General features: G+C 42.4%; 1 protein-coding gene across 2 annotated transcripts in view; it reads right to left on the bottom strand.

Annotated features, from left to right (window-relative positions):
- The window catches only part of MYO1E (myosin IE), a 109,564-nt gene that overhangs the window by 23,035 nt on the left and 67,138 nt on the right, over positions 1-19,391 (bottom strand). For both annotated transcript variants that reach the window (XM_081170521.1, XM_081170522.1), the window contains exons 11-17: positions 17,492-17,572; positions 16,364-16,450; positions 11,727-11,813; positions 10,742-10,909; positions 10,130-10,215; positions 8,733-8,814; positions 7,708-7,814 (exon numbers count right to left, since the gene is read on the bottom strand). In XM_081170521.1, the coding sequence (XP_081026647.1) occupies positions 7,708-7,814; positions 8,733-8,814; positions 10,130-10,215; positions 10,742-10,909; positions 11,727-11,813; positions 16,364-16,450; positions 17,492-17,572 (698 nt within the window). The remainder of the gene's footprint in view (positions 1-7,707; positions 7,815-8,732; positions 8,815-10,129; positions 10,216-10,741; positions 10,910-11,726; positions 11,814-16,363; positions 16,451-17,491; positions 17,573-19,391) is intronic.

Here is a 19,391-nt window from a genome sequence, read left to right as displayed (position 1 = left end):
GGAAAGGGGCAGAAAAGAAGCATGATTAGTTGAAGAGGTAGGTGGGAATCAGCTTTCAAGGGTCTCTACAGAAGCTCTACATGGAGAACAACTCACAGCCCTTACAGTCACGGATTGAAGGGAAAGAAGCAGCAGTTTCAAGTGACAGCAAAGCACACCTAGCCTGGGTAACAGGAAAGGCTGCCGTTACCCAGGTTAGGGGTGGTTTTTCTCATGTGGATAGCTTGCTGAACTCTTTTGTAATGTTCAAAAGAGATATTGGGACCTTCTTATCTTAAGATCTTTCTTAGACACTGAAAACAAGTGCCACCAGATAACTGGGGTCAAGACTGCACAGGGAGTTTGCAGTGCTTGTTAGAAACATCCAGAGACACTCTTGTCTCTGGATGTTTCTAACAAGCATTGCGAACTCCCTGTTCAGTCTTGACCCCAGTTATCTGGTCCTCCAAAACAAAGATGATAAAAGATAAACATGGTGACCTCCAGACATTGCCAGGCATCAACGTCCAACAGCCCTGGCAGCCAGGAGAATGTAACATGCATGGATATGGGAAATGGAGGAGGGTTAAAGCATTGCCTCTTTCATTATGTAGTAATCTGAAGAAACTCAGTAAAATGTGTAAATAGCAAGAGGACCCCCCCCCCCATGTGTGTCTGTGGGTATGATTTAAGTCAGGGGGAATCCAACTAATGTTGGCCTGAGTTAGTATACACAGCTGTCAAGATAAATTCTGGCTATGCTGCTGTGTTTGTGCTGGGAAAAAGATGCAGGGGACACATACCCCCTGAACAACACTTTGGATTACAACGGTGGAGGATTATGCTGAAGGAAACTCTTGTGACATAACATGTTGCAATGTTTGCATGTGCAAGAAAGGCACAAATCGGCCAGTTGGAATTATATCCATGCCAGTTTTCGCAGAGTTAGTCAGATCATTGGTCCATCTAGCTCAGTGTTGTCTACACTGACTGGCAGCAGTCCTCCAGGGTTCCAGACAGGGATCTCTCCTGGTGCCACTTGGGGATCCTGCTGGAGAATTGGACCATGCAAAGCAGCTTGGTCATTGGACTAGGGTCCTTCCTTCAGAGTTGCATTCAACACTAGTCCTACTCAAAGAAGACCCATAGAAATCAATGAATCTTCTTCTTTGGCGATCACTCGTAGCCGAGTAAGATTGTCTTCCATGAATATTGTCTTAACAGTGTGTCCCTAAGTGACTGTGGAGGCCAATTCTGGATCTGTACATCCTTCCACAGGGAATAGCACTGGCTCGAGCCCTCTGAGCCATATTGGATCCACTTTTGGAAAGCAGTATCTTCTAATGTAAGTAGCTTCAGGAACAGCATTTATAGGAGAACAAATTTGTGTGGCAGCATTATTTCCTTGATTTTAAGTTAACAAATTCCACATTTCAAGAATACAAACATTTGAATATTAACAAAAAATAAAGAACTTTCCATCCCAGGTCAGCAGTAAGCAAACTTTTGTTTCAGGATATCGTAAGAACAATTAAGTTCTTAAGTTCTGAACCAAGCCAGACCTATAATTTTGCTAGTCTACCTCATAAAAATATGAAAATGGTGTGTGTGCTTTAAAAATAACAGTTTTCCCCAGAATTACAATAATGCTTCTCATTAGCTTGATACCCAGACACTGACCTGAAAGGCTTTGGCTCTGAGAGAGAGAATTATTCAGAAGTGCCTTTTCCCAAACCTTTTTTTAACAGTCTTAAAAGTTCTTTGTAGCTTGAGACTGATTGGCATTGGTGAAGCAGTAAGAAACAAGGACTAACTTTGTCTCCCCCCCCCCGCCCCCATTGCATTATTCCATAAGTCAGCAGGCGGGAATCTATAAACAGGAAAATATACTTTGGCTGATCAGCTCTTTTTATGGCTTTGGAAGGGGAACAAGATTCGGGACTCCAATTCTCCGAACAGAATTCTCCGAACAGAACAATTTGATTTTCCTCCCCTCTCCCCTCCCCAGCAAAGTAGTATGATAGGATGGGATGGAATGGGGGCAGAACAACTGTAATGGAAGGCATTTTTCAAAATTTGAAAGAACTAGAGGGCAGTGCCAGTTGCAACATGGAGATTTAGAATTGGTTTTAGAGATTTAATCACTTTCTACATCACCCCAACTACATCACCCCAACTACATCACCCCAACTACAACTACAAACTGGGGTGCTCAGAACTGGACACCAGGCATGAAGCCTCTTGCCTGTCCATTCTTCTGTTACTCTGTCTTCACCCCAGTTGTAGCAGAAGTGAGAGGTTCTTAACCTGTAGCACTGTTTCTGGGTTAGTGGAGTCTGTAACCTGAAGCGTATGTAACCTGAAACATATGTAACCCGAGGTACCACTGTACAACATTCTATTTTTTTTTTTTATAAAATTTTTATTGGTTTTACAAAATTTTAGAAAACAAACAAACACTTAAAAAGACAAACATACATGTATAGTTTCATAATATATTTTCATAACCCTCTTTTCTAGGACTTCCCCATACCCCCCCTTCTGCATCCCAATGTCCATAATTTTATAGCAACTCCCAATTGTTACTTTCCAACCTCTGTCATCTTAATCATCTCTGTATTCTGACCTTATATCACTGTATCCCTTTGTTTCTGAAAACCACAACACTCTAACATTCATTAAGTTTATAATAGTCCTTAAGATAGTTTTTGAATTTTCTCCAATCTTCTTCCGCCGTCTCTTTTCCTTGGTCACGGATTCTGCCTGTCATCTCGGCCAATGTCATATAGTCCATCACTTTCATCTGCCAATCTTCCAGAGTGGGTAGATCTTGTGTCTTCCAATACTTTGCGATAAGTATTCTTGCTGCTGTTGTAGCGTACATAAAGAAAATTCTATCCCTCTTTGACACCAATTGGCCGACAATGCCCAAGAGAAAGGCCTCTGGTTTTTTGGGAAAAGTACATTTAAGTACCTTTTTCATTTCATTATAGATCATTTCCCAGAAAGCCTTAATCTTCGGGCATGTCCACCAAAGGTGATAGAAGGTACCTTCAGTCTCTTTACATTTCCAACATTTGTTGTCGGGCAGATGATAAATTTTTGCCAGCTTGACTGGGGTCATGTACCACCTGTATACCATTTTCATAATATTTTCCTTTAAGGCATTACATGCCGTAAATTTGATACCGGTGTTCCATAACCATTCCCAGTCATCTGACATGATGTTGTGACCGACATCCTGTGCCCACTTAATCATAGCTGATTTGACTGTTTCATCCTGTGTATTCCATTTCAGCAACAAGTTATACATTCTAGATAAATTCTTAGTACTGGGTTCTAACAATTCAGTTTCTAATTTTGATTTTTCCATCTGGAAGCCAATTTTCCTGTCCTGTTTGAAAAATTCCATTATTTGATGATATTGAAACCAATTTTGTACCTTATGTTTCAATTTCTCATAACTTTGCAATTTGAACTTATCTCCATCTTGTTCCAAGATTTCCCAATACTTCGGCCATCCGACCTCCATATTGAGTTTCTTCACTGCCTTGGCCTCCACTGGTGAGACCCATCTAGGGGTTTTGTTTTCCAACAGATCTTTGTATCTTATCCAAACATTGAACAATGCTTTTCTAACAATGTGATTCTTAAAGGCACTGTTGACTTTATCGTACCATAGATATGCATGCCAACCAAAAGCATTATTAAAACCTTCCAGATCTAAGATGTCTGTGTTTTCGAGGAGCATCCATTCTTTCAGCCAGCAAAATGCTGCTGCCTCATAGTACAATTTCAAGTCCGGCAGGGCAAAACCCCCTCTTTCTTTAGCATCTGTCAATATTTTAAATTTAATTCTGGGCTTTTTGCCCTGCCAGACAAATTTCGAAATGTCTTTCTGCCACCTCTTAAAACATTCCATCTTATCCAGAATCTGCAAGGTCTGGAACAAAAATAACATTCTAGGCAATACATTCATTTTAATCACAGCAATTCGGCCTAACATTGACAATTTCAAATTTGACCATATTTCTAGATCTTTTTTAATTTCTAACCAACATTTTTCATAATTGTCTTTATACAAATTCACATTTTTAGATGTCAAATAGACCCCTAGGTATTTCACCTTCTTGACCACTGTCAACCCTGTCTCCTCTTGAAATTTCTCCTTTTCTGTATCTGTTAAGTTTTTTCCTAAAACTTTGGTTTTTTGTTTATTCAACTTAAATCCAGCTACCTGGCCAAACTGTTGTATTATTTCTAAGACCTTTTTCGTACTAGTGTTTGGCTCTTGCAAAGTCAATACTAGGTCATCTGCAAACGCTCTTAACTTGTAATGTTTAGCTCCGACCTGCACACCTTTAACCTGCTGGTCGTTCCTTATCATGTTCAGCAACACCTCCAGAACTGAAATAAAAAGTAATGGGGAAATTGGGCACCCCTGTCGTGTTCCTTTTTCTATCTTAAGTTCCTCCGTCACTACATTATTTACAATCAATTTAGCTTTTTGTTCAGAGTATATTGCCGCCATACCATTCTCAAAACCTTGACCTACCCCCATCCCATGAAGATTCTTTATCATAAAGCTCCAAGAAATATTGTCAAAGGCTTTCTCCGCGTCCACAAAGATCAATACTGCTTTAGTGTTTATATTCACCTCTAGCTTTTCCAAAATGTCTATTACATTCCTTACATTGTCTGCTAGGTGTCTTTTAGGGAGAAAGCCTGCTTGGTCCCTATGAATCTTCTCCATCAACACTCTTTTAAGTCTTTTTGCCAAAATGTCTGCAAAGATTTTGTAATCCACATTAAGTAATGATATTGGGCGGTAGTTCTTAAGTTGGGTCTTTTCAGTCTCTGACTTTGGTATGAGTGAAATATATGCTTCTTTCCACGATTCAGGTGCCTTTTTTCCCTCAAGAATCTCGTTGCAAACTTCTTTTAGTGGTTGAATCAACCATTCCTTCAGCGATTTGTAGTATCTGGAAGTCAGTCCATCCGGTCCTGGAGATTTGCCCAATTGCATATTCTGAATGGCAGCCTCTATCTCTTGTTCTGAGATTCTCTGGTTCAAATCCATCTTGCTTTGATGAGAGATTATTTGTAGTCCATTTTTATCGAGGAATTTGTCTATATCTTCTTCATTTTGCGGGCCTTGAGTGTAAAGTTTTTTAAAGTAACTCAAAAAGCAATTTCTAATTTCATTGGGTTTAGATATATTTTTTCCATCCACCTCTAGGCTTGTAACTGTATTTAATTTCTGCCTTTTCTTCAGTTGCCATGCCAGAAGTTTGCCGCATTTATTTGCTGATTCAAAGGTCTTTTGCTTCATTTGCTTTATCTTCCATTCAATCTCTTGGTTCATCAATTCCATATATTGTGTTTGATATAGCTTGATCTCTCTTAAAATCTCCTGGGACTTTGGTTTTGTTCTTAATTTTCTCTCTCCTTCCTTTATCTTTTCCAAAATCTTTTCTTTTTTCTCATTTTGTTTTTTCCTCTTTATTGAATTTTGTTGAATCAAGAATCCTCTCATCACCGCTTTACTTGCGTCCCAGATCACTCTTTTCTCCACGTCGGCCCTCAGATTTATTTCAAAATAGTCTTTTAAAGTCTTTTGGGCCTTCGTGAGGATTTCCTTGTCACGAAAGAGGGTGTCATTCATTCTCCATCTAAATTGACCAGTTATTGTAAGTTTCATCTCCATCCTCACGGCATTATGGTCGGAGCAAGTTTTTGGGCAGATTTCCACTTTCTTAATCTTTGGAGCCATACCACTAGTAATCCAAATTTGGTCAATTCTGGTCCAGGTCATCATTGCTTGAGAGAAAAAGGTTCCCTCTCTCTCCAGAGGGTTCCTTGTTCTCCAAATATCTATCAAGTCCATGTTTTCCGTCATTTCAAAAAAAGTCTTAGGAAGTCTCCCTTCCTTAGTAACTGTTAGTCTTTGTGCCTTGTCCATATTAGTGGAGACCACGCACCCCAACTACATTTTTCACTGGTTTTGTGCAGTGAAAAATGCAAAAGGAATGTCTTGATTTTAGAAAAAAAGCTACACACCCTAACTGGCAACGCATCTTGTACTTAGACAACTTTTTTAAAAGTTCAGCTTGGAAAAGAATTCTCCAAGTTGGTAAAACTGCAGTCTGGAAAAATAGCAAAATACAGTATGGGAATAAAATTAGGAAAAATATATTAGGTTTGAGGATAACCAATTTTTTAAATATTAATTGGAAAAAATAAGGATTTGACAAGCTTGCTGAAAAAGTGTTCTGAGTTTTACTTTGCATGCCATTTAAAGATACATGTTTGTGGATCGAATGTGCTTCCTTAAGTGGCCCTAGGTCATGCCCCTTCCCCAGGCTACTCCTCACATCAGCCCTGCTCTGGAAACACCTCAAGGACTTTTGCTTGCCTGGAATGTGTCCTTGAACTGTGACAATCCTCAGTGCTTGCTTGACTGGATGGAAGGAGGATAGAATACCCTGTTTGTTTGTTTGTTTGTTTGTGCGCATGCACATGTTTATGTACCTATCTACACACACACACACACACACACACACACACACACACTCCTCCTGACTACTGTATGGTTGGAGTTTAGTCTACAAAGGTAAGAGTCACATCTACTGCTCCACCCACTTTCCCCTTTGATCCCATCCACTGTTGCTTCTGGCCCAACTCAGAAGGCAAAGGCCACAAAAAGAGCCCAGCTGGATCCTGCCAATGGCCCATCCAGCATCTGTACCTTACAGAGGCCAGCCAGATGCTTGGGGGAAACCTGTGAGCAGGAGTTGAGCACAAGAGCATCACTCTCCCCTCCTGCAGTTTCCAGAAACTGGTATTCAGAGGCCTATGACAGTATTGCCTACAAGGAAATGCACAGCCCTCCTTTAGACTGACCAGAACATTTATGTAACTTCTGCCCACCCTAACCACCATTAACACTTGGTTGCAAAAGTGCATTCAAAATAATGTACAGTGGTACCACGATTCTCGATCGTAATCCATTCCAGAAGACCGTTCGAGTTCTGAAACGTTCGAAAACGGAGGCGCAAAGGGCTGCCTGCAAATTCAGTCGAGGAAATTGCAAAACACGCAGCGGAAGACATTCGACCTCCAAGGCTCTTTCGAAAATGGAAGCATTTACTTCCGGGTTTTCTGCATTCAGGTTCCGAAATGTTCATCAATGGAGACATTCGAGAACTGAGGTACCACTGTATTCATAATTTCTTCCTATATACATAAAAATGTAGATGACAGAATGGCAGGTAGGACAGAGAGCAAGGAGTACAAGTGGCAGGCAGCCCAGATGAGCTGCTTAACCGAGGAGGAGGGGGAGGCACCTGTCTGAAGCATCTCCCTCCCCCTTTAAAAGGGTTTGGGCTGAGCTGTGAGTGAAGGGGCTTGGGACAAGCTTTGGTGAGAGGGGTGGGCACAGCAGTGGGGGATAGTCGAGCAGGTAGGTGAGGTGTAAAGGGAACGAGTCATGGGGGAAGGCGCCAGAACAAAACGTATTTACATTTGTCTTGCCTGCCTGCTGTTTCTCCATGGGTGGTCTCTGCTGTGGTCTCAATTAACAGGCAACCTACATCTGTAGATGATTCTACTCTTGCTCATGAAGCCACAAGTATACTACATGCCACGAAAGCGACTCTTTCGCCATCTTGGGCATAATGCAGGGAACAATCTAATATGCATTAGCAGTGGGAACGGTCTCCTCTGTACCTGCTTTCCTCCCAGTCTCGAGGCTTTTTTGTTTCATTCGGCTTGATGCAACGGATGTAGTGGGGTGTGCATTTCATCAGGGTGCCAACAAGGTCATTGGCTTGTTTCTGCAAATAAATAATAATAATAATAATAATAATAATAATAATAATGGCATATTTAGATACTAGCTGCTGCTTAGAACTGTTACTGATAATATTTTTGCTCCTTTTTATTTTTTTAATTAGATGGTAATTTCACTATATCAGAAACAGGATCCCAAGAGAATTTACTGAAGCCAGAAAACTTATGCACTGTCTTATTTGTAACAGCAGTCTCTCCTGAAATCGCCCTTCAGAAGAACTAATGTTGCCTGGGCAATCTTCCCGCCAAGATCAACAGGTTCCAAGAATCCCTTCACACTGATATACAGTTTGCCTGGCATGGCTGAGGGTCAGGGACCAGCAGGGAGAGGGTGTTTGAGGGGGAAGCCACAGTAAGAGCCCTCCTCCCACACAGATGAAGACGGGTGGCAATGCTGACTGGTTTCCCCTACCATCCAATGCAAGTGTCAGGAGTGCTGATAGGAGTGGGCTCAAAATCTTTCCCTAGGTGCCCTAGTGCTTTGGAGGAAATAATGAACTATGGGGGAATTGAATGAGGGTGGGGGATTCTGGGTTACTTGGCAGGATGTTAATTGGGGGAAATGAATTAATTCAAGATGACTTTATCTAGAGATGACTGGGAGGAGTGTTGATGAATGTAGACAACTGAAGGGAAAATGAATTGATTTGGAGAAGGATCTATGTGGAAGAAAATGAACTGGAGAGGAACATTTTTGGGGGACAAATTTATTATTTGGATGGGAAATTAGTTCACTTGCCTTATTTGACTTTCAAATGTGTATCTGCACATATAAATGAGCATAGGCAAATCTGTGTCTATGGAGCCCATGCCCTGAAACTTTCCAGTACCTATCAACAACTTCCACATAACACTTCCAAGTGTGCAATTGTAGGACAGGACTCTCAAAAACTGGAGCACACCTTGATTTTGCTACCAGCTGTCGTGGGTCGGCCTTTCTTGTCAGCTTGGAGATTCTCAGGAAACAGAGCCTTTATAAAAGGCCTAGGAGAGGAAAAATAAGACACAGGTCAGCACATAGTGATAATACAAAAGACCAAGAGGCTGATGGAGAAGCAGGTGAATATATGATCATTTCCTCCATCAGTCAGTTGGGCCTTCCTGACCTCTTTGTTTCATAAAAATTATACACCACTTGATTATAAAATTAAACAAACTTCAAAGTGGTTTTCAAAAAGAATAAAATAATAAAATTATCAGGGGGAAACGGTTTAAAAACTATTCAAAACAAATAAAATAAAAACAGATTAAAACATACACCAGCATTTTACGTGTCTGGGTAGACTAGTCTAAACAAAAATGTTTTTAGTAGGCACTGAAAGGAGTACAGCTCCACAGGGAGGGAGTTCCTAAGTGTGGGTGCTGCCATACTAGAAGACCAATTTCTTACAAACTCAGAACAAATACCATGTGGCACCTGCAACAGTGCCAGTTCTGCAGATCAAAGTGGTCAGAAGGAGGCATATGGGGGAAGGTGATATCGCAGGTAACCTGGTCCCAAGTTGTTAAGAGCTTTATATACTAATAGTAACACCATGAACCTGGCCCAATAGCAAAGGGGCAACCACTGGAGATCTCTAACACAGGTGATATATGGTGACAAGGTCTCACTCCTCTTAATAATATTATATTAGGTGCTATTATTATTTTAAAAACAAAAGCAGTCCTCTGATTATGGCTTTAATGTCCAACAGAGTAATGCCCTGACAGGAACCAAGGGATACTGCAGATGTTCCTCAAGTTCCAGATTGAACCTTCTTTCGTTGAAGAGAAATTGCGTATTTCTGAATCCTGATTCAAGATGACATTATTCCAGGCAGCACTTTTCATATTTAAGAAATAGCCCATATCTTTATTAAATGTTAGAAATTAAGCACTGCTTATACCATCAAAAGTTAGTTCCAAGTGGTCACTTTCCCTATTAATTCCTGGACTGTTATATGGAACCAATTAATTCTCCTCCTGTCTAGCCAGAAGAGTGCAGTGTAAGGTTATCTCAGCCTTCACTAACCTGGAGCCCTCTATGTGTTCTACTACAACTTCCATCAGCACCAGCAAGCATGGTCATGATGCTGAGGCTCATGGGCAGTACAGCCCAAAGCACCTGGATGGCACCAGGTTGGTGAAGGCTGGTATCTGAGCTGCTGCCTGGATTACTCTATGTTATTAAATTTAGAGCAGGCAAGCGGAAACTGTACCCAAAAGCACAGATAGGGAGAGATTGGAGAAATATGAACTGTTACACCTGGGACACATGTGCAATGCCCACCCTAAGTGGGGGGAAACATGTCTTACATACTGTTCACTGCTTTGCATGAGTTCAATCAGGTCCATGAAAAGAACATCCCGGTTCCTCTCACAGAATCCATCCATGTCGTAAGACACCTGGGGAAAGGAGTGAGCTTTTATTCCATTTGCAAGGGATATGGCAGTGAAATGCACTTCACTTACAGAAAATAGTTCTTTCAGTTTTGGAAAATAATGCAATCTGTTAAGGCACCATCTGGAGAAATTAGGGGAGCTAAATGCATGCTCTCTCTTAAAATCAGCTGATGCTGCTTGCTTTGGAAAGGGAGAGACTGAGAGCACAGAAGATCCAGGGAGAGGCTGGATATTTTCCTGTTCTGTTTCCCTGCTCCAAACCCTACACGTTCTTACCCAGGAACCTTTCCCCATGCAGGGTTAAAACAAATGTTACCTCGCAATAAAAATGTAAACAAGTCTTTTAAAATGGGCCAGTGGAAGCCTGTTTACTGACACTGAGGATATGACAGCACCATGCCAAGGGGTCCCCCACCCTGGCTGCTCCCCACAACCTTGCATGGTATATGCTAGCCAAATCAAGTCTCAGGTCAGTCAGAAATTGAATCAGCGCCCCCCCCCCCTTTCACCAATGCATTTTGAGAGTCACCTTTCCAGCATAATGGTGTATGATGAATCCCTGGTTCCAGCTGTTGAAGTGTTCGTGAGTCCCAATCTGCATCTGGAGCTTTTGCAGCAGGGTCTGGTCGGCCCCTTCACCCACAGCGTGCATCGTGGCACATACATCATCCAGGATGCTCATGATGCCTGGAGGATTCTGGTGTACCAAGAAGAAACAGGTGGTATACAAACCTCTCTCCAGCAAAACCTTCGAGGCTTCTTGCCCCTATCTCTAGGCCAGGCACTCAAGGCGCTTAATTGGATTTTAATCATTTTTAAACAAATAAGGTCACTGGGTGCCTTTTGACAGAAGGGATATCTATATATACTATGAATAAATGTCATCTCAGCTTTTAGTACCCTCCGCAAACACCTATAGATCAAAGGCTCAAGGCAGTGATGAGCACACACACACACTGCCATTGCACTTCAGAAAACTTCTGTTTATTCACATTTATTGACCCTTCTTTGATCCAGCCATGTTTACCAGAATGCCCCCCTGTGAAACCTGCACAAAACAGAAGCAGATTTTGGTACAATTAAGAAAAGGTGATGCTTGTTCAGCTATCTTGAGGTGCCATAAATTAGGACCTCTCTTTCCATTTTTCTTTGTAGAATTTTAAAGAAAAGGATTGTTTCCAACTAGTCAGAGACTAAGCCAATCAGCTACCAGTGAAGTTTGTGGGGTTGGCTGGTTTCTGCAGGTGTGGTCGCTCCTCCTGGCATCCATTTGTGTTTAGTTCTCAAAAGTGGAATTAGCATGGGCTTTTTTCCAGTTTTCTCCATGTGTCATAGGACTATCATTGTGCCCCACTGGGAGCTATCCAGCCAGAAGCTGCTGAACATGCGGAGACAGGCCAAGGTAGACTGAGGGAGCACCCGCTTTGCATGCATAACGTCCCAGGTTCAATCCCCAAGAGAGACAGGTGTCCCTTCTCTCTGCATGAGACCTGGGAGGCCCTCAGGACACATACCACTTTATTTTCTATGAGGTCACACACAATTTTATTGTTGAAGTAATCTATGGGTGTCCAGCGTATTCCTTCTTGCACATATTCCTCCTGCAGTACAGAAATAAGAGCTTAGAAACAGACATACAGAGATTCAGGTGCATATTTTGGACATTTTGGACACAAAACTCTGCAGTATCAAAACGTCTGTGAAACAGATCCAATAGCAAGTAGCATCTAAAGCAACAAATGTCCAGCCACCTTTGGACATTAGCAATATCGAAAGCAACACGATGGCCAGAAACAATTACAGTATAGAAAACTTTATGGAATAATGCAAAACATCAAAACTATCAAACTGAAGTTGAGAGTTGGACATTTGCCGATTATACAAAGCTTTATGAGCTTCATCTCCGCTGGGTAAAGTACGGCACCTTGACTTATTCAAGGAATTTCAGAGACTTCAGTTGGATAGTTTTGATGGAAGATGGATCTCCCTCTGGAGGTGGTGGACTCTCCCTCCTTGGAGGTTTCTAAGCAGAGGCTGGATGGCTATCGGTCATGGATGCTTTAGCTGAGTTTCCTACATTGCAGGGGGTTGTACTATAAAGGTGATTCTATGTTTTTCTGCTTCAACAATATTTCATTATGTTCCTATCATTTTATGTAATTATAAAAATTATGTAATTATAAAAATTATGAATAAAACCTGTTCTCTTTACAAACAAAACATTTAAATAGCTACCTTTCTAAGAAGGGGGGGGCATAGCCAGGAGTTTTGTTAGCGGGGAGGCTTGGGGGGGCAGAACCTCACATTTGTATTGATTTTTACTTATTTGGGGGGCAGCTGCTCCCCTGCCCCCCTTGGCTACGCCCATGGGGGGCCAGAGGAAGGAAACAAGGTTGGAAGGGGGCCACGGCTGGAAAAAGGTTGGGAAACACTGCATTAGGGCTTCTGCTCCAGAGATAGCTCCAGAGGTAAGAGAATTTATTGATTTCACTGACAGCAGCTTGTCACATTTTTGTGCTGTAGAAGCAGCACCTGTAGAAACTGTCTCATTTACAAAACTCCCAAAGTGACAGGTGTCATAAAGCTGTTCCCTATGGGAAACACCCAGTTTTGAATATACAGGGCCAGATTGAGCTAAGGATTTCCACTAGCAGAAGCCAGTGCAAAGGCTTCTGCACTAATGCAATGGGGCTTCCCCCTCTTCTCCCCACCCACTCTGGGAGGTCATAGGAAACCCCAGAGCAGCCACAGAGGGAGGAAAGCGGAGGACATTCTGTCAAGCAAGCAGAAATGCGGGTGCTGACAGACCATTTGTTTTAGCTCGAGACTGAATTCCTCCCACAGTGTTGAGTGGTGTTTGTGTAACACAAAAGTCACTGGAATTTCTTTGAGGAATTGTTTCAGGAGGGAAAAAGTGGAACCATTTTAATCTGCTGTGAGAAGGGCAAACAAATGATTAACATGTTTCCCCAGTCATGCTTCCATTTGTGGCCAAATAGGTAAAGCCACAATCTTTACAGAGTTTGGTGTGGGGCAGGTGGGGAGTATCTTACTTGCCACAAGGGACCAGGTGAGTTGTTATCTACAAGCTTAGACATATATCAGCAGTGAGTTCTTGGACCTGAGCCAAAGGATGCATGGAATAGGAAGGGGCATCAGGCAGTTCCACTCTGGATACCCCAACACCCAAGAACAGCCTTTGGGCTTAGACTTTTTGCCCTGGGTCTGCCCAGTATCTACAAACAGTGGCAATTGCTATCTGTCCTGATTCCTACTCATCGAGAATGAAGACTTGAAGAATACTCTCCCAAGGATTTAATGCGTAGATTTCTGCGGTACATAAACAAATCGCTGTCTTAAGCCACATAATTAATCCTAGATTCAGCTACAACAAAGTCAGGCAAAGTAACTCCCAAAGCTTTGGATGCTGATCTGACACAGATACACCCCCTTGCTATCCTATATATAGGAACAGGGTGGGCTCAGCTTAGTACAGCAAGCGTTTCTGCAATCTCTCAGTAAGCCTAGTTGGCGGAGCCATCTGTTCTCTCCTCCTCTGGCGCCTCCTGGATCTAGGTGATGGGGGAAGTGTCTCTGCCCCTTGAGAGGCAGACAGCACCAGCAGAACATCCCCCTCTGGAGAGGCAGGGCTCCTTTCAGTGTCTGATGGCGCCTGGGTAGGTGGTGTGGCAGGCACTGTGGAAGTGCCAGAGAAGGGCTCTGACCGCTGTGGAGGTGGAGGTGGAGATGGAGATGGAGAGAAAGGTGGGCTTCAGCTCTCATTGCAGAGATGATTAAGGCAAGAGAGCAGGTTGAAGGAATGTCCCCAACTGGATCCTTACTATCAGGCTGCCCCAATTCCGGCAAAGGCCTCCACAACAAGCTAGAGCCCTCCCCCAGGTCCTTGACAAACCCTTCATCTGTATTGTCCTGATTTGGCCAGCCCATGACACTGTGGTGGCTTTGAAGACTAGGCCCCAAACCTACATGATCACAGCTTTGCATGCGTCATCAACAGATGAATGAATGAATGAATGAATGAATGAATGAATGGAAAGAGGGTGGGAGACTGCCCTCATATAACCTTCCCAGAGCCCAGAGGGCTTAAAAAGCTCTTTCAGTGCCAGGTTTTCTGCTGCAAAAAGTGTTTTTAAGTCTTTTCCAGACTCTGTGAAGGTTGCACGAGGACTCTGGAAGGCGCTGCAAGGCTCCTGAGATCTTGCCTGCTCAGTGTGCCGGCTTCAGACAGGTAGCGATGGTTGCATTGGGAGGGGGGAAGTAACTCCCACATATGTTTTCGGCCTACTGTAATTAAAATTATGATCTGTGTGAGATAAGACACCGGGTTCCTGCCTAGTTGTTGCGGATTTTGATACCAAAGCAGTTGTCACTCCAAGTCTTTCAAAACAAAGAAGGTGAAGATGCTGGTGTGTGTTTGTATGACAGAGCTTAATTTCTAAAATGTGAAGGGCTGGAGCTGGAGCTTGCTTGTCCTAGAGACCTTTCCATAAATCATACATCATGGGTGCTATTCAGAGGAAGGAAAACCAGGCTGAGTCACCACTGACGCTGGAAACAGCCTATAAGTCTAAGCCCTGATTCAACAATTACTAATTTTAAGTGGAGGATGGTAAATTACACATTTCATAGGGTTCTTACTCAAAGTTCCTTTAATTCAGAGGTGGCTAGCCTTTCTCTTTGGCTCAAAGGCCACGTTCACCCTTGGCCAACCATCCAGGGGCTGCTTGCCAGGAGTGTGTGTGGCCAAAAGTGGGTGAGTCCACCTTTGCACTTACATACAGACCAGCTGAGGTTATCATCAACTGATAAATCTGGTGATCGGGGAGGGAGTGACTTCTCCCCCCCCCCCATTTAGACACTGGACGTGGCTTTTTTAAAATCATTCCATTCCTGTCTGCTTTTAAAAAACATTTCTTTTCACCAACATCAAAATTTGTGGGGTCCAGGAGCAAGGGAGATAAATTTCCTGTGTGTGATGAAGGCTCTTGGGTTAGTCACCCCCACTTTAGAAAACTACTTGACAAAGTTGTTCCAAGTAACCAAGCTGACCACATACTCAGACCTCAGAGTATGTTCAGTTGCCCCACTCAGTATTACAGTCCAAATATTCGAAGGGATAAATGAGCTCTGTTGCTTCCCTGTAGCACTTAGGGGGCAAAACACTCTGTTTGCCATCAGGGGGTGGCTGGTTTCACCTGTGCTGTCCCAGCTCCTGCCCAAGGAACCTTCAGAAGGGAGTTGCTGCCACAGGCATTGCACACAGGTGTATTCCAAGCTAAATAGATTGAAATAGTATGAGCTAAATAGATTGAAAGATTATGAGTCATGGGAGTGTGTGCAAGAACATAACAGTGCTTAGTTTATTTTTTGACTCCTATTTTGTTAATATTGTTAATACAGTACTGTTTTATAGATTATAAATGTATTGATTTGTTATTCATATAGTATGACTTTTGCTTTAATTGTGATGTTTAGCTTATTTTTGTTGTTGCTTTGTTAATAGTGTTTTTCAAATTGTAATTGTTTCACTGATTATTTGTTAATTATTCTATATAATTTATGTTGTATTTGTGATGTTCTATTATTGTCGATCATGTTATTCTTATTTATTGTTTGTAAGCCACTTTGGGATTCATTTGAATGAAAAGTGCCATAGAAATATAATAAATCAAAACAAAACAAACCAACAAATATACCGGCTCTTCAGACTGGCTGGTAGCAGGGGAAATACAAACCCCTTCCCCTTCTCTTTCAAAGAGACAGGCTGGTAGGAAATTGAGAAAGCAGATATTCCCCCATTTTCACTTGACAGCCCTATCCAACACAAATGTCAGCCAGCCATCTGTGGCAGCAAGTCAGCATCCACGAGGCAGTCAGCTGACAGGATGGTTGTTCTCTCTGCTGAGACTCACTCTTGGGTCACCATGTCAGATGATAAAATCTGCTTACAACTGTGGTTGCATTACTTTCCAAAATTGTACTAGCAAACCCACATCTGTTTTCTCTCAAATATACATGCCAGACAAACTTTAAATAGTCATCACCCAAAAAGCCAGGCCACATTTGACAAGGGGAAGGCAGTTTTGTGGATATCTGTACAAAAAACAACACAAACTGGTATTTTTTTTACCTGCTCTGCCTTCAGTGTCAATTCAATGAAGATCTGCTGCAGCTTTTCATTAACAAAATTGATGCAAAACTGTTCGAACCCGTTTTTCTGGGAGAGAAAACAAGCTATCAAAACATTAGCTTCATAAAAACACCCCTTTTACCAATTAGGTCAATCCTGATTATTTTTGCAATATATTTTCAGTAAGTTTAACAGCTGGTTTTTACATTTGCACTGCAAACCTCAGCAGAGAAGACAGTAGCCTAGATTCTCCAAAGCTCTTTCCAAGACTTGAGTTTTCATTAAAGGAACTGTTATTGTTCCTAGAACAACTTACACAAGTTCATTCAAACCCTGCATTATACGAAGCATTTTTGTTTTACATTATATTTGTTTCCAATTATAGGAAGTAATATGTATGTCCCAACTTTATCCCCAAAGGTTTCCATTCATGTACTCTGCGTGCAGGGCATAAATTTTGCAACTTTATGAAAATTAAACTAAATTTAAAAATTGTGACAGCCTTTCCACCAAACTATAGGAGAGAGAGAAATTGGACTGTTTGGCCACTCTTTCCACTCTGCTAAAAACCAGCAAATTTTGGCTCCACTTCCTGAACTCTTCCCATTTCAGAACTCTGTAACTGAGAAATAATGCCTGAGTTTGCCTCTTTCCTCTTCCCTCCAAATAATTTCCTTTTGTGTCACAGCCTTTAAATTGTAAGGCTAAGGACAAGGGGCCCTCTAATTAATTCCATCTGTAAGTCACTCTGGGAGCGAGAGTGAGATAAAACTGCTTTAATTTAATCACACACACACACCTATCTTTCATCCAAAAATGGATTTCAGGGCAGTATGCAGTAGAATTTAATTTGTGCAATATTATCGTCATTGCCATGTAGAAAATGACAGAGCCACGATGCCAAAGGAGGTGAATTTCCTTCTCCTTTGTACAGTGGCTGGGAAGCCTTGGCTCTCCAGGTGCTGCTGGACTGCAACTTGCATCAACCTCTGGCCATTGGCCATGTTGGACGCTGAAGGTATTGGGTGCTGGGAGTCCAGCAACACCTGGAGCACCACAGGTTGCCCAAACCAGGCAGAAAAACAGGGGTATTTTTGCTGCCACTGAAATAATGCTTTAACTCATTACCTGAAATATTTCAAAGCCGTAGATGTCCAAGACACCAATATTATATTCTTCGTGATCCTTCTCCATAGCCTTATTAATTGACTAATAAAACAAAAACAGAAAAATACAGACTTGTCTAAAGGACTAAGTATTTGATGAAAAAAGGACTAAGAATTTAATGAATGAATGAGTTGCATAAATTAAAAAAACATTTAAGGCAGCCTTCCCCAGCCTGGTCCCCTCCAGATGTTTTGAATGACAACTTCCACCTGTCCCAACCGCCATGGCCAGATCATGCTGGAGCTGATGGCAGCTGCAGTGCCAAACCCCAGGCGTGCAACCAATTGGGGAAGGCTAGTATCTGAACCCCATCTGCTTCATCTTCTTCTGTGATATTGCACTGAAAGGCAAGAAGGGGACTCTCTGGGGCATCTCCACTTGTCCAGTCTCTCAGCAGCGCAAACAGTATGCAGCTGGTTGTCTCACCAGAAGAAACAAAGAAACCTCTGCCCCAGCCCCCTCCCTCCCTCTCTCTGGCATCAGGATTATTCTTTGCTGGACAGCAGGAGAGAAAAAAATATAAGTATGTTGTAATACTGACTTACACTTGCATGCATGAAAGGGTTAACCTAAGCCCTGGCCTCAAGTTATCAGAGTAACCACTGACCACTACCCCTTCCTTCTGATTCATATGGGTACAAATAATACTGCCACACACAGCCTGCAACACATAGCAATGAACTATGAGACACTGGGAAGGGAGCTGAAGATAACTGGGGCACAGGTAGTATTTTCATGATTCCTTCCTGTTGAAGGTCGTGGTCCAGGGAGAGGAAAATGCTTGAGATGAACCACTGACTGCACAGGTGGTGTCATCAGGAAGGATTTGGCTTCTTGGATCACGGTCTCTGCTAACTTCTAGCGAAAGATAGGCTGCATGTCACAGCGGTTGGCAAGACTGTGTTTGCTAAAAGTCTCAAGAACCTGATCAGGAAAGCTTTAAACTAGATCTCGAGGGAAAGGGAGACAACATTACAGATAACAGAAGAGCACCTGGCACTGGGGATAATAGCTTCATTGATGCACAGGAAACTGAGGTGGTGCTTTAGAAACCTGCTAAAGGGCAAAAAACAACAGGAAGGAAGCAGCTGGAGGGGGCAGCTCATGGTTTCAGTTGTCTCTACACAAATGCACAGAGTATGGGAAACAAGCAAGAAGAATTGGAGCTTTTAGTACAGGATGGCAAATATGACCTGCTAGGCATTGCTGAAACTTGGTGGGATGAGACTCATGACTGAAATGTAGGAACTGAGGGGTATAACTTGTTCAAAAGGAATAGACCAAACAGGAAGGGAGGAGGAGTGGCATTATATGTAAAGGATGTATATACTTGTGAAGAAATCCATGACCTGGAGCATGGAAAGGCGATTGAGAGTATATGGGAGGAAACTGTAGGAGAGAGAAACAACAGTGACCTTATTGTGGGTGTCTGCTATAGACCGCCAAGCCAGACTAAAGACTTGGATGATGCCTTACTAGAGCAGATAACCAAACACTGAAAAAGAAGAAATATAGTAATCATGGTATCTGTTAGGATTCAAACACTAGCAAGAATGTAAGGTCTGACAAATTCCTCCGTTGCCAAGCTGACAATTTCATTTCCCAGAAGGTGGAATCGTCTATCCTCAGAAGGGGATCATCTATCTTGGACCTGGTCGTCACCATTAGGAAGGAACTGACCAATAGTGGGAAATGTGGGAGGAAGTGATCATGTTCTCCTGGGTTTCAGGATATAGAGGCAAGGAAAAACTGAGCATGGTGGACATGCACTCTGGACTTTAAGAAGGCCAATTTCAAAAAGCTTAAGGAGCTACTGGGTGTGATCCCATGGTCAGAAATACTCAAAGAGAACCGAATCCAA

This window comes from Podarcis bocagei, assembly GCF_964188305.1.
Source record: "Podarcis bocagei genome assembly, chromosome: 14".
NCBI classification, from domain to species: domain Eukaryota; kingdom Metazoa; phylum Chordata; class Lepidosauria; order Squamata; family Lacertidae; genus Podarcis; species Podarcis bocagei.
Note: the sequence above shows the minus strand (reverse complement) of the source record. Positions and strands in the feature narration are given on the sequence as shown.